Source organism: Malaclemys terrapin, chromosome 10 (assembly GCF_027887155.1).
Source record: "Malaclemys terrapin pileata isolate rMalTer1 chromosome 10, rMalTer1.hap1, whole genome shotgun sequence".
Lineage (NCBI taxonomy): Eukaryota > Metazoa > Chordata > Testudines > Emydidae > Malaclemys > Malaclemys terrapin.
This window is the reverse complement of record NC_071514.1, coordinates 17,680,114-17,694,061: the sequence shown is the minus strand read 5'-3', so window position 1 is coordinate 17,694,061 and position 13,948 is coordinate 17,680,114. Positions and strand designations below refer to the sequence as shown.

At 39.8% G+C, this 13,948-nt stretch overlaps 1 protein-coding gene across 10 annotated transcripts in view; it reads left to right on the top strand.

The window, feature by feature from the left end:
• Positions 1–13,948, top strand: part of ADAMTSL3 (ADAMTS like 3) — a 261,150-nt gene that overhangs the window by 201,193 nt on the left and 46,009 nt on the right. For all 10 annotated transcript variants that reach the window (XM_054042181.1, XM_054042182.1, XM_054042179.1 and 7 more), the window contains exons 16-19: positions 2,071–2,357; positions 11,390–11,519; positions 12,563–12,755; positions 13,427–13,606. In XM_054042181.1, the coding sequence (XP_053898156.1) occupies positions 2,071–2,357; positions 11,390–11,519; positions 12,563–12,755; positions 13,427–13,606 (790 nt within the window). The remainder of the gene's footprint in view (positions 1–2,070; positions 2,358–11,389; positions 11,520–12,562; positions 12,756–13,426; positions 13,607–13,948) is intronic.

Below are 13,948 nucleotides of genomic sequence, written 5' to 3'. Positions count from 1 at the left end.
TGTAGAAGGGCTTGTCTATACTTACGCGCTGGTTCGGCGGCAGGAAATCGAACTTCTGGGTTCGATTTATCGTGTCTAATCTGGACGCGATAAATCGAACTCAGAAGTGCTCCCCGTCGACTCCGGTAATCCTGCTCGCCGCGAGGAGTACGCGGAGTCGACGGGGGAGCCTGCCTGCCGGGTCTGGACCGCGGTAAGTTCAAACTAAGGTACGTCGACTTCAGCTACGTTATTCACGTAGCTGAAGTTGCGTACCTTAGTTCGATTTGGGGGTTTAGTGTAGACCAAGCCGATTCTTTTAGTGCACTTCAAATGTTGTCAAACCTGTGATAGGCTGAACACTTTCAGTTCCTGTTGACTTCAGTAGGAGGTGAAGGCCCCCAGCACCTTTCTGGATGCACTCAGCACCCTCCAAAATCAGGCCAAAGTTTGGGATGTTTCCATTCAGGTAAAAGTCAAAAAAAGCCAAATCTTGACAAATTTGGAAGTCATTATTGGGCAGAACTTGTCGGGGACGTTCAGCAGCAGCTCCGCAGGGGTGATCAGCTTCTTCCTAACCTGTATTAGCTAGTGCTCTTTAGAGAAGGGGAAAGACTCACTCTTCCCTCTTCTCCACAGCAGGTGCTCTTTGGAAAGTAGCCCAGAGGCCTAGTGGGAATATATCTATAGCATAACTACTGTGTTATCTCCTGCTCATGTCTCCTCATGCCACTCTGCAGTCGCAGAAGGCAGTTGGCTTGACATAGTAGTCTGTCCACAAACTCCTATTCTTCAAATTTAGCAACATTCTGAGTTTGAGCTCAGAGTATCAACCGTGCTGTGTAGGTGTTGTTTACACTTAGAATAAACACAGAGGGCAAAACGATGGCTTTATCTCAGTCTTACATAACTGGCTGCTTTTAAATTTTAATAAATATTTCTCTGCAACAGAGCAATGGATTTTTTAATTGCAGAAAGGGGAGGAAAAGCTGTTGGAACAAATAGATGTCTAATTTGGATCCTAAAGAGGTGTCCTTTGCTGATATTTTAGGAGATAATAAAGAAATGTTTTTATTTCCTCTGACTGTTTCATGTAGATCTGCTCCAGTTGGAAAATTTAAAAAAAATCTGTATATTTCTTTCACCAAAGTGTTTGAAACCTTAAGAAAATGACCTATGCAATTACGTATTTAACTTGTCAAATTATCCACAAATCCATCCAAGATGATTTGTGGAATTCCGCCCTATTGTAATGGTCCAGTTTTGAACATTAGTATCTGACATAATAAAGGCCCTTGAAGTAATAGAAGATTACACATTTTTTTTTAAATATTACCTCTAGTCCATATATTAATGAGATGTGTACAATAAGATTTAATTATAGTTACTCAGGAGCATAAAGACACACTGATGAAAGTGATAGTCCACCGAGCAAGTTAATCTCTTCATCGAAGTTAGACCTCCTATAAGATGAAATCTAAATAGCATCCTGTAATGTTCTGCATTGGAGGTGGCTACATTTCAAAAAGTACCTTTCACTAGGTCTATTAAATGTCATTACAATGATGTCCTGTGGTAGCCCTTCTGGGAAATGTGAATAGAGTGCAGATGTGCTTTTGGCATATGTATGACATTGCGTGCCTTGAGAGCTATTGTAACTCAATGTGTAGACTTATATATACAGCTTGGCCTTCTGAGTGCTCCAGGAGTTTTGAGCTACCTTTGGGTATTGTCTTTTTTCCCAGAAAGGTGAGTTGCTTTTCATTGCTCCGTCTGACTTTTCTTCCTCTCCCCCACAATCTTGTCTGTTGTCTTTGTTTAGTTATGTGGAATTGTAGGTAGGGGGAAAGTGAAGAGGATGTATTCTTGGGGCTTAATGATAGGATTTGGGTACGTTATGAAACTGTATCTCAGTATAACCCATATTATTCATCATATGCTTTGCTAGTATGTTGGCCATATTTGCATTGTTATATTACATTAACTTTTTGTAGCAATATTTTAACTCTCCACATACATGCAAACTCATATCAAGTGCAAATTTCTCCTCCTTCAGTTTTCTTTCAGTTGCTGCACTATGATTATTTGCAGGTTTATTCCAGAACCCTGGTCTCCATGCAGTACTAGTTGTGGTCGTGGCATTCAGATGCGAGATGTGAAGTGCCGTGTTCGTCTCACATTTACTCAGACTGAAATGGATCTGCCTGATGAGGAATGTGAAGACCCCAAACCAGCAACAGAACGAATATGCCACCAGCCATCCTGCGACAGTGATCCTGTCCCATACACCCCAGAATTTTCACGTGCGGAAGATAGCAGTTTGATTTATGATTGGGAATACATTGGTTTTACTCCATGTTCGGCCACATGTGTTGGAGGTAGTTTAAACATATTTTCATCTATGGTGTTTAAATTTGACATTGTCAAATAACTGTTTGATATTATTCCAAATTAGTTACATTGACATGTAAAAACAAATTCTGAACTTTTAACTTGTGTTAATTCTTTTTACCTTTGATGATAGCATCTAAATGTCCCTTGCTTCCACATGCCTCACAAGGTAATGGAGATAAAATTGGTTTTCTATAAATCTTTGAATGAGAAACTGGTCTGTATTCAGTCAACCAAGTTATGGAAAGTTTCTGTCAACGTTGATGCAGCAGTTAGTCTTGTATTATCAAAAGATAAGTTACAAGGAATCACTTCAGACTATCAGCCGGTTTATGGGTTTAGATAAATGAAAATATATGTAACAAATCAATGACAAATGTGCCTAAATGTTCATTTTTCTCCTAGGAATTTATATGTGCAGTTTCTGAACTAAAATATGCATATTAACTATTCACTGTCTTCAAAATGCTGTCATTTTTTATGGTACTGTAGATCTGTGATATGGTAGCACAGGGAGACATCTCTCCAGAAATGGCTGGGAAGGAGCTCAAATAGGATGTTGTTTAGGATTTGGTCCAGCGTATCCTTCTGTAGGAAGCCTGTGCCATACATCTGTCTGCAAGTAGTTAGGCACATTCCTCCTTTAGATGTAATCTAATCTCTCAGCCATCTGAACTATATATTGCTAGACAATGTTGCTAGTGTTGCTACTATGTACTGTACTTTGGAACTGACCATAGAAGTGAGTTATGAAGTGCAAAGTGGAAGCAGTGGAATTGTGAACACACCTGTATGTGACAGGAATGATGACATCAATGGGAAGTGAAGACAGTTGTACCCACAGAAGAAATGTAATAAGTATAAAAGGGCTGAGCAGCAACAGTTTGGAAGTCAAGAGCCAATCTAGAGCTCATAGAAAGTGGCCTCCTTTGTAGTGGTCACCATCTGGAAGTTTGAAGACAGGAGAAGTTGGGAAAGATGCCCAGATAACTATCCACATGATGGTAAGTGACCAATATAAAAGCCTCCCTTATCATTTAACATTCTTGTTTTATTGATGGCACTGATCCCTAATAATGACAATGTACCTGATCATGGAAAGTGTTGCTTTCTGCCATTCCTCACTTGTTTCATTGGGCATTACAGGAGCTTAGCCCCAGGAAGATATGACTTATATGCATGTATGATTTGTTTGCAGTTTTGAAAATGACTATTGTGATCGATTATTTTATCTATCTGCTTTAAAAAATTGAGAAAATATTTAAAACCAATAGGGGAAATGGTATTTTAAATTAGGAACAAGGCTCTCACTAGCTATAAGTTTTTTCAGTTCTCTTGATTTTACTATCCAAATTTATTTTTGTAACATTTAGTCATTTTATCTCCATCTTTAATCTACTTTACCAATGCTTCTGGAGGACTTCTCAACCAACGTGTTTTCAAAAGGTGTTGAATTCTCTGTGGCAGTTTTGAATTTTGAGCATAGAATGGAGGACACATAAGCCAAATTTTCAAAAAACAAGTATCAGAGGGGTAGCCGTGTTAGTCTGAATCTGTAAAAAGCAACAGAGGGTCCTGTGGCACCTTTAAGACTAACAGAAGTATTGGGAGCATAAGCTTTCGTGGGTAAGAACCTCACTTCTTCAGATGCAAGGAAGTCTTAAAGGTGCCACAGGACCCTCTGTTGCTTTTTTCAAAAAACAGACACTCAAATTTTACCTCATATATAGTCAGTGTAAAAACTTACATGTGAAAAATTGTACCTGCAAGTTGACGATTAAATTTTGGAGGCTGTGTTGAGGCCCATAATTTCACATACCAGAAACAAAAAGATGACATCAATGGGAAGTGAAGACAGTTGTACCCACAGAAGAAATATAATAAGTAGAAAAGGGCTTTTTTTTTTTAATGGTTAATAATCGGAATCAGGGCCTGATTCTGCTCCTGTTATAGCCAAATGGGAGTTTGGGCATTGACTTCATTGAGAGCAATATTTGTCCTTTGTGATTTAAAGAGGCAGTTCAACCAAACATTTGCCTCTGGGTATTCATGAATTGAAACTACTTCTTCAGCATGTAATGCAGAATGTTTGAAATGAAGAGACTTTTCATATGTGTTCTTGAGTCTTCAGTAGAACCCGTAGCACCACATGTCTAGATGTTCTTCGTATGTGCTACTCTCCCAGGAAATGTGGGAAGTTTTTGAGACTATTTGATCAAAGTTGAACAGCAATATCTTTCCTGTTATGTTAGTTAGATAATCATGACTTTGTTCTCCTATCAATGCTGTTCATCTAGCTGCCTTGGCAAACACTTTCAAACAGACTAAAAATTACCTGTGGATAAATTGTTTTAAGAAACCAGACTTCTCTTGTGTTTCCAACTTATTGCAGTGTACTAACTAATGATCTCACTATGTCTGTTTTTTTCCATTGTGTAGTTCAAAGGACCTGATCAATTTCAGCTCAGTTTTAAGTCCGTATCTCATTTCAGTAAGATGAACTTTTTAGTTATAAGGAAAGAAATATGATCTTTTAAGTTAGGAATATCAAAATTTAATGTAAAGTGTGAGAGCTTCTGTGTCTCTAACATGCATGTATCTATCAAGGGCTTTTAAAATACATTCCTTAAGATTTCTATTTACTTGGAACTTTTCCCTTAGTTTCTTAATGCCTACTTTTCCCTGACCGAGAGGAGATCTGCTCAGTCTAAGCAAGTTGCAGACTTTATTGTCACTATGTCATATACTGCTTGAGCAAGGTCTGAATCTGTGTTGCAGTGCTTGTCATCTTTATGATACATTACCCCTAAATCCTCATGTGGACCATGCATAAGGTTCCGTGTTTGTCACAGAGGTCATGGAAATCGTGGATTCTATGACTTTCCGTGACTTCTGCAGTGGCTGGTGTGCCTGGTCCAGGGACCACCTGAGCAACTCAGGCACCCCCTGGGCCAGGTGCACCAGCTTTTGCTGGTGCAATCTCGCTCCCCACTCACCCCACAGTAGCAGGAGTTTGGGTGTGGGGGGGTTCAGGGCTGGGGGTTGGGGTGCGTGCAGGGTGGTGCTTACCTAGGGCAGGCTCCCTGGAAAGGAGACAGGAACACCCCTTCCTCAGCTCCTAGCTCCATGTGCTGCCTCTATTGGCAGGCACCGCCCCTGCAACTCCTATTGGCCACAGTTCCCAGCCAATGGGATCTGCAGAACCAGGGCTTGGGGTGGAGCAGAGGCAGCACATGGAGCTCAGGAGCCGGGTAGGGAGCCTACCCCAGCCCCGCCAACCCTCCCCCACGAGCACCCCCTCAGGCTGGCCCCCTCCCCAAGCACCTGCGGAGCCCCCCCCCCAGCACCTGCGGCACCCCTGGGCTGTCCCTCTGAGCCATTCCCACCCCCAAGTTTTAGTTAGGGGTATATAGTAAAAGTCATGGACGCGTCATGGGCCGTGAAGTTTTGTTTACTGTTCGTGACCTGTCTATGACTTTTACTAAAAATAACAATGACTAAAATGTAGCCTTAACCATGCATTCAATGTAAACTCGCTCAGCCCCTCTCCTAAAAAGAGGTAAAAATGCACGCAGTAACATTCTTTTTTATTAGATATATGAAGAAAGACCTGTCTGCAATTCATTATCCCACAGCTTCTTTCTCTTCAAATTAATTATTTTAGCCAGGCTTTTTATTGTGTTAGACTGTGTGCACTCTGAGGAACAGACCATCTTTTGGTCTCTCTTTGTACAGCACCTAACACAATGGGTCCTGGTCTATGACTAGAGCTCCTACACACTATAGTAATACAAGTAATAATAATTATAATAGTGCTGTTGACAAGAACTCTTTGGCTATTCTTCGTGATTATTCTGTACTGCATCTAGATAAACCATTACGGCCCATGATGCAGCAGCAATTTGGGTGTCATAAAAGTTACTGCCTTATGACCATTAGCCTATGTTATGTCACTTATCATAATTATTACTTCTGTCATCAGACGTTCCATGAATGCAAGTAGGAGGTCTTCCATGTTAATTAATTATGAAGTAAGCATCATTTTAAAGATCCCTAGTGAGACAGAAATTTCCAGAAATTTGAAGAATTGTCTATATTTCCCTTAGTACCTGAAGAAAGTCCACACACCACAAAAATCATGGGTCAGATCCCAAGGACTTTGCTCATATGAGCCCATAATCAGACCAACTCCCTTTGATTTATTTAGGGTTTTGCTTGAGTAAAAATTGTGTTGGGAACTCAAGGTTTTGCCTCATTTGTCCAAAGAAAGTGTGTGTGTTTTTTCACTGTTTGAAGAACTATGGCCCTGATGCAAGCACATGGGATGCATGCATAAAATTGATATGCATGATACTGTCTGCAAGAAATAATGCCAGTACTTGTTATGTGCCTGGTTATCAGATCATTTTTTGTTTTGTTTTAAATCTGCAGTATTTCTTCAGTCTTTATGTCAATTAGTTAATGGAATATGTAGTATTCTAAACAGATTCTCTCTATTTCAAAATTATACAATCTAATTTAAAAAACAGATTTCTTTGCCTACTTTCCTAATAATGCTTTTGTTTATAAAAGAAAAATTGACAATCCAATGTACTTGTCATTATTAATGCTCTGAATACTTCTTTGAATTTCTTTCTACTTGGACAATAAGAATGAGTTAACTCTATTTCACTTTCAATAATTACCAGTTTCATTTTAAGATTCCTAGAACTGCAATATTTGGGTTTCCAACATGAAAGGGGAATGTGTGTTTATCAACTGTTTTCACTTTAAATTGAGGGAAAGTTTCTTTTAGAATCATAGAATATCAGAGTTGGAAGGGACCTCAGGAGGTGATCTAGTCCAACCCCCTGCTTGAAGCAGGACTAATCCCCAGACAGATTTTTACCCCAGTTCCCTAAATGGCCCCCTCAAGGATTGAACTCACAACCCTGGGTTTAGCAGGCTCAAACCACAGAGCTATCATTTTTTAACTGAGTAGATTTTAAATTGACAATTTCTCTTTTAGTTGACAGCAAGGCAAAAGTAATCTGAAATAAGTAAAATTTTTTTTCCCTTTTCTAGGTGTAAGGTTGAGTGAAGAGACCATCCTTCTGCCACTCACATTTAGCATCTTCTGTCCTAACTCTTTACGGTTTTCCCTTTCTAGAGTTAAAGTAAAGTATGCATTTTGCAAACACGCTGATCTTTTAACACAACTTTGTGCACTGTATATTTCTTCCCACAGCAAAGTTGTCAAAAACTGTGAGTTTGTGAGGGTTGTATGCTGGGTTAAAATAGAAAATATTCTGTTGCACTGATTAGTAGAATAATTACTATAATAGCACATCAAAATACTGTAAAAATACTTAGTGCTCTATTGAGACCTGCCTGAGTAACTTATCTTATACTTGGGGGGATGGGGGGGGAGATGGTTAAACGTTCTACTATGTTATCATCACAAGGCAAGAACTTCACACATATGACGCTCTGTTGGTTTGTCTGAAGGTTTTATGACTTTTATGGTTTGCAAGATGCTTCCCAAACCCTGCAATATAAGAAGTTTTATCACTGATTCACGTTACAAGCCAATATTAAATTGTGGTTGCAAACAAATTTATAATTAAGATCAATCTCTTACACATTTTATAAGTAAATTATAAGGAAATGCTGCATCAATGGAGTGTAATTGTTTATTGGAAAGCAGCATAGATCTGAAAAACAAGTCTGCTTTACAAACTTTTTACAGTATCTCTTCTGTTATACCTTAAAACACCAAAACACTATAGCTTTTATTTTCTTAAAGCATTTAGAGTAGAGAATTGTAGCAGTTTGTGGCACTCTGATGAGTGAAATGAAAGACACCTCATACACTGGCTAAAGGTGGCATGTCACAGCCAAAATTAAACAAAGGGTGTGACATGCCTTTTTTTCCCCTCATGGATATACTCACCACAACATTGTAATATAAACTGCTGATGACAGAAATACTGACTTGCAGAAGGCTCAATATAGGAGTCTCATATCATACCACCCTCTCTGTGCGAGAAGTTTAGAAAATATTATCCAGCTTAACCCATTGCAAAATAACTCTTTTTCTGATCAGCTTTGACTATTTTTTGTTTTTACACAAACGTGAATGTTTCCATTCTAATCCCTGTAAAAGAGATGTAATTTAAGTGTGTTCTAAAGGCAAAATTTGGCCTAAAATAACAACTAAGAAGCCAATTTTGTCTTGCTAGCCAGAACAAGGCACTTGAAGCAGAAACAAACCCTTAACACTATTCCCAGTGCAGGCATGGGCCTTGCAACTGGATGAATGATGAATATATGTTTGAGTGCTCATCTGATAACCTCTTCCACAGCTCTACCTCAGCAAAATTCTACATCTGGATCTTTGTTTCTGAATTGTACATTAGAAGCAATATATTTCTTATTCAGGGAAACAGAAGGAAACCAAAATGTTTGAATAAATTCTTCTGAAGGTGCGTCAGTCATTTAGGAGGTACTCAGTATCCATGGTACCCTGGTCTTTAGTTCTGGGATAGAACCTTGGAGTTCTGTAAAACTCATGGTGTGTGGTGATTTGCTTTGATTTGGCGTTTTCACCCTTGGATCATGTTGTGTGGACATTCGATGTAAAGGATATAATCTAGTCCCTAGTGTGAAAGAACATTTTATTAAATGTATGTGTTGCAGGTAATGCAATTTTCAACACTTAATGACTTTTATTTAATAGAAGTGACTAGGCGGTCAATTATGCATAAGGTCAGTGCTCCTGTTACATAAAATCTCAGCACTGTGCAGACATAGTCAAAACAATTACACAGCAAAGGCTTCCTGGAATGAACATCAGCCCCAAATGGGATTAAGATGGATCCCAGTGAAAGTCTAAAAGAAATCTAGAATCCATAGTGTTGTATACATACATACATACTCCTGCTACACATATGGTTTGTATTATGCTTGAAATGGTACCTATATCATCACAATGAAGACTTGCAGCCTTGGTCTTGAAAGAATAAATATGCTGGATTGTATCAAGATAATTCATAGATGGGGGCAACATTGATTTGTGATAGGAATTGCCAGTGTTCAGGAATGGATTGTACTAGCTCTTGACAGAGAGACAATTGCAATAATGATCAACAGAGTAACTTCAAATGCTGGGCACCTGCTACTAAATTATAATAATGAAGAAAAATATGTCTTCTGCCTAAAGTGCATGAGGCAGTTCAGTTTGTTCTTCTACATACCATTATGATGGCCACTGGTTGTACAAGTGCAAAGTCTGAGATGATAGTGGCAGATGGAAGCACTTGAGAGCACATTATAAAATCATTTGTCGCTCTCACTAGGAAAGAAAAAGAACAGTTATTACCTGAAAGTCATAAAACATGCACCACCAACCTTAGGCAGAAAATTTTCCAACACAGAATATTTCATGGAGTCAGCTGAAATCAAATGGACTATTAAATAACCAACAAGTGTCAAGAAACAATTAATGGCGTACAAATTTATCGAAAGCAAGGGTATTTATAACAATCATCGTCTAGTGATAGTTGGATAAAACAGAAAAATATGTGATGTTTTAATGTACCATACATAAATAACAAGAGGAATTCCAGTTAAAAATACAAACATATTAGAAACCTTTCAAGCTTTTACACATAAGACAAAGAATATAACCTACTACGGAAAACACATTTGTAGCCCTAGGAGATCTCTTGGGGGGGAAAGTAAATTTAGAAGGAAGGAAGCAGATTCTCTGAACTGTGACCATGTTACCTATTGTGTATTACATTAGCCATTTTCACATGGTACCAACAAAAGTGCATGTTAGAGTGCATTTCAGTGCTGTTCTGTTGAATAGGTCAATGATGATGACTGTTGTTTTTATTGCATAGATACAGAAGATTTCCAAAGCACTTTACTAAGTTTTGTGTCCTTTATTTCTATGTGCATTTCTCCATTAAGTGAATAGGGTTTGCACATGGAAGACATAATACTGCCTTGTAGAATAATGGTATATGTGAAACGGAATACACCATGCAACTTTAAAATAAACAATAAAGCTCACTAATTGACAAGTGTTCACCGAGTTGTGTTGATCTAAACCAGATTTATCGGACATCATTTTTTCTGACTGATAAAAGTTTAATTATTATTGTTCTTTCATGTCTCAGCATAACTATAATGATAGCTGCATTTTGGAGAGAAGCTGAGGGGAAACCTGTGTAAGGGAATGCTATATACACTGGGCCTAGATCCTTAGCTAGAGCTGAGGAGCCATTGGCTTTATGGAGCTACACCAGCGTCCATCAGCTGAGGATCTGGCCCAACGGGTATCCCTACATGCTGAGTCAGCCATTTTCTTGGCTGTAGTTTAGAAACTTTATGTAATTTTTGTCTCTTCAAATACTTAGCTCATTGAAATCCCATTTAAATCAGTAGGAATAAAACAGCATTCTGCTCCTACGGGGTGAGTCCAGCTCTTTGAAAAAGCATTTATTATACACTGACTGCCAACCAAATCACTCTAATTGCCTTGGGGTAGCACTATTAAATAGAGGGAACTTGCCAAAATCAGTGTCATCAGGGTGCCAGTCATGGTGTCTTCTTTTCTTGGTGTTACAGAGAGAAAGGCAGACAAAATCACTACTCGCCAATTTTCTGTTTTTCTGAAGGGCACAATGACAAACTGGCACCTATCAATATTGTTTATTTGTATCCACTCCAAGAGCTGATTTGAATCTAGAAAAAAAATCCTACATTGGGGCATTACTGGCTGTGAATAAGAAATCCCGGAAATGTTGCACTGTAACTCGGTTTTTAATTTAAAAACGCCTTCTGAGTTTCAAACATATTTTAAAATATTTCCAGTGCTGTTATAAATCAAATTGTTAATTTTAAATCTGCTGTCTAATTTGGCATCCAGAATCAGTTCTGATTGAGACTGGGGGGAAGAGAGAGGAGGTTATAAAAATTGTTCGTCTGTCCATAGAGCAACTCATGTGTGTGTTTTTATTTTTAAATCCAGGGACACAAGAAGCCATTGCAGTGTGCCTGCATGTGCAGACAAAACAAGCTGTCAATGACACCCTGTGTGACAACGCCATGCGACCACCAGCAATGACTCGCACTTGCAACATGAAACTGTGCCCACCACGGTACGCTTTAATAATGAAATCAAATTGTGGAAAAGAAATGGTTAATATGATATAAATAACTATACATTGTCTACTGACTTTATCAGACAAGGATCAGGTTTAGGGTTGCCAGGAGCCCGTTTTTTTTACCGGAACGCCCAGTCGAAAAGGGATCCTGGTGACTCCGGTCAGCACCGCTGACCAGGCCGTTAAAAGTCTGGAAGCAGCAGCATGTCCCCCCTTCAGCTCTTGGGCGTAGGGGCAGCCCGGGGGCTCCGTGCGCTATCCCCAACCCAAGTGCCAACTCTGCAGCTCCCATTGGTGGGGAATCACGGCCAATGAGAGCTGTGGAGGCGGCGCCTGCAGACGGGGCAACATGCAGACCCACCTGGCCGTACCTTCACGTAGGAGTCAGAGGGGGGATATGCCACAGCTTCCAGGAGCTGCCTGAGGTAAGCGCCGCCTGTTTGGAAAATATTTAAATTCAATTTACTGTTTGGAAAATATAGTCATCTCAGAAAGGCAGGGCAGGATTTAACAAATACATCCGCTGAAGAGCCTTTTTTATTCACCTAAGAAAACAGAATTGAAGATATTGTTATATACTGTGGTGTAATTTTTTAGCTTCACAATGCAGAGGTCTTTGTGGAAACCACTTTGATATGAAGCTCTTCAATAGACCTTGCATTAACCCTTCAGAGAGATTCCTTTTCCCAAGAGCCCAGTGTTAAATAGTAATTGCATAGAGTTAAAGAGAATAGCCTTAGTGATGTATGTTTTGTGAAGGGAACTCTGATGCCCCCTTTTAATTGTAAAATATAATTCAACTACCAAAAACTTAGAATATTGCATTCAGTGAGAAAATTATGGTTCAGAGGAAAAGGTCAAAGCCAAAACAATAGTAGATGATAGTCTGACCCTCGCAATATAAATATGCCTTTGCTTGTGCTTTGTTTTGCTCTGTGTGGGTATAATTTGTGTCCAGATAATCCCTCCTCCACACGCCATTCTTCTGCATTGTTTAATTAGAGTGAATTTTTTTGCCAATGTGTTTTTTGGCACAGGTGGGAAACTGGCCCCTGGAGACCGTGTTCTGCTACTTGTGGAGTTGGGATACAGACAAGAGATGTGTACTGCCAGCAACCTGAGGGATCCATTGTCACTAATGAAGACTGCAAAGATGAAAAGCCTCACGCTTTACAAGCGTGTAACCAGATTGACTGCCCCCCTGCTTGGCATGTTGAAGAATGGCAGCAGGTACAACAGATTATGGAAATAGTTTAGTTGTAAGCATTTTTCTTCTGGTTACCTAATGTGCTCTAATTAGAGTAACCTGGAAGGTCACTCAGAAGTTTGTTATTGTATCATGGTTTCAGCTGACATCGAACTTATTACACCTGTAGTCTCCATTCTTCACTTCACTTCTGGGTGAAATTCAAGGTGCTAATTAACGTCTTGGAAGTCCGGAAAGGCCTAGATCCCAGTTAGTCCAGAGATCACCTCTCTCTCCATACCCCACAAGTGAGAGAACCTGCATTTGGAAGCAAGGCTTAACTTACCTGTCCCAAAGGTGAAACTTCCTAAGCTCATGCCAGATATGCACCTGAGCCTTAACTTGGCCAGTTCTAGAGGTAAAGTGCACATCTTTTTCTAGGCTTTCCACTAGCTACTTGCACTGCAGTTGTCTGGCACTGAGCTCATTAGTTAGGTTTTCCTGGCTTGTGGCCCATTAGCTAAATCAATGCTACCAGGAGCATATGCTGCTTGGTTTTGGAAAATGCTGCTCACTTTTTAATCTAAACCAGTAAAGTGTTCAAAGAAAACATGGTGATAGCTGCCTTCTAAATGCCTGTATAAAATAAGAGTATAAATGAGTGAAGACAAGTGTGTGTGCGGCTATGCTTTCCACATTCTTATCTTCGTCTTAGTGTTCCCGTACCTGTGGCGGAGGGACTCAGAGTCGCAAAGTTCACTGTAAGCAGTTGTTGACAGATGGAAGCTTTCTGAAACTATCTGATGAGATCTGCCAGGAGCCTAGATTGTCTGCTCATAAGTTGTGTGCCAAAGTTGATTGTCCCCCTCAGCTAGTTGAAGGGGAATGGTCCAAGGTGAGTGGTCCAGAGTAAGAGCTCACTAAACCTCCCGATACAAAGGGAACTCAAGGGATTTCTAGCTGGGAGACTACCAGATAATCATTAAAGTACATAGAGTAGTGTGGGCTCCAGAGGGAATGCAATTAGGCAAAAGGCCCTACCCACCAGTTGTGGGGAGGAAGGAAGTAGAATGCTTCAAGAGGCCTGCTACAACAGATGATCCGGGTGCACCCAGCCCCAAAACACAGCTGCCTACCCTTTCTGCCCTCATATTTAAACTGAAAAACAAGAGGCCATAATGCTTCTTGTTCGTTTCCAGTATGGTTGCATCAGGTTGGAGCATGTTTAGCGTCCAAC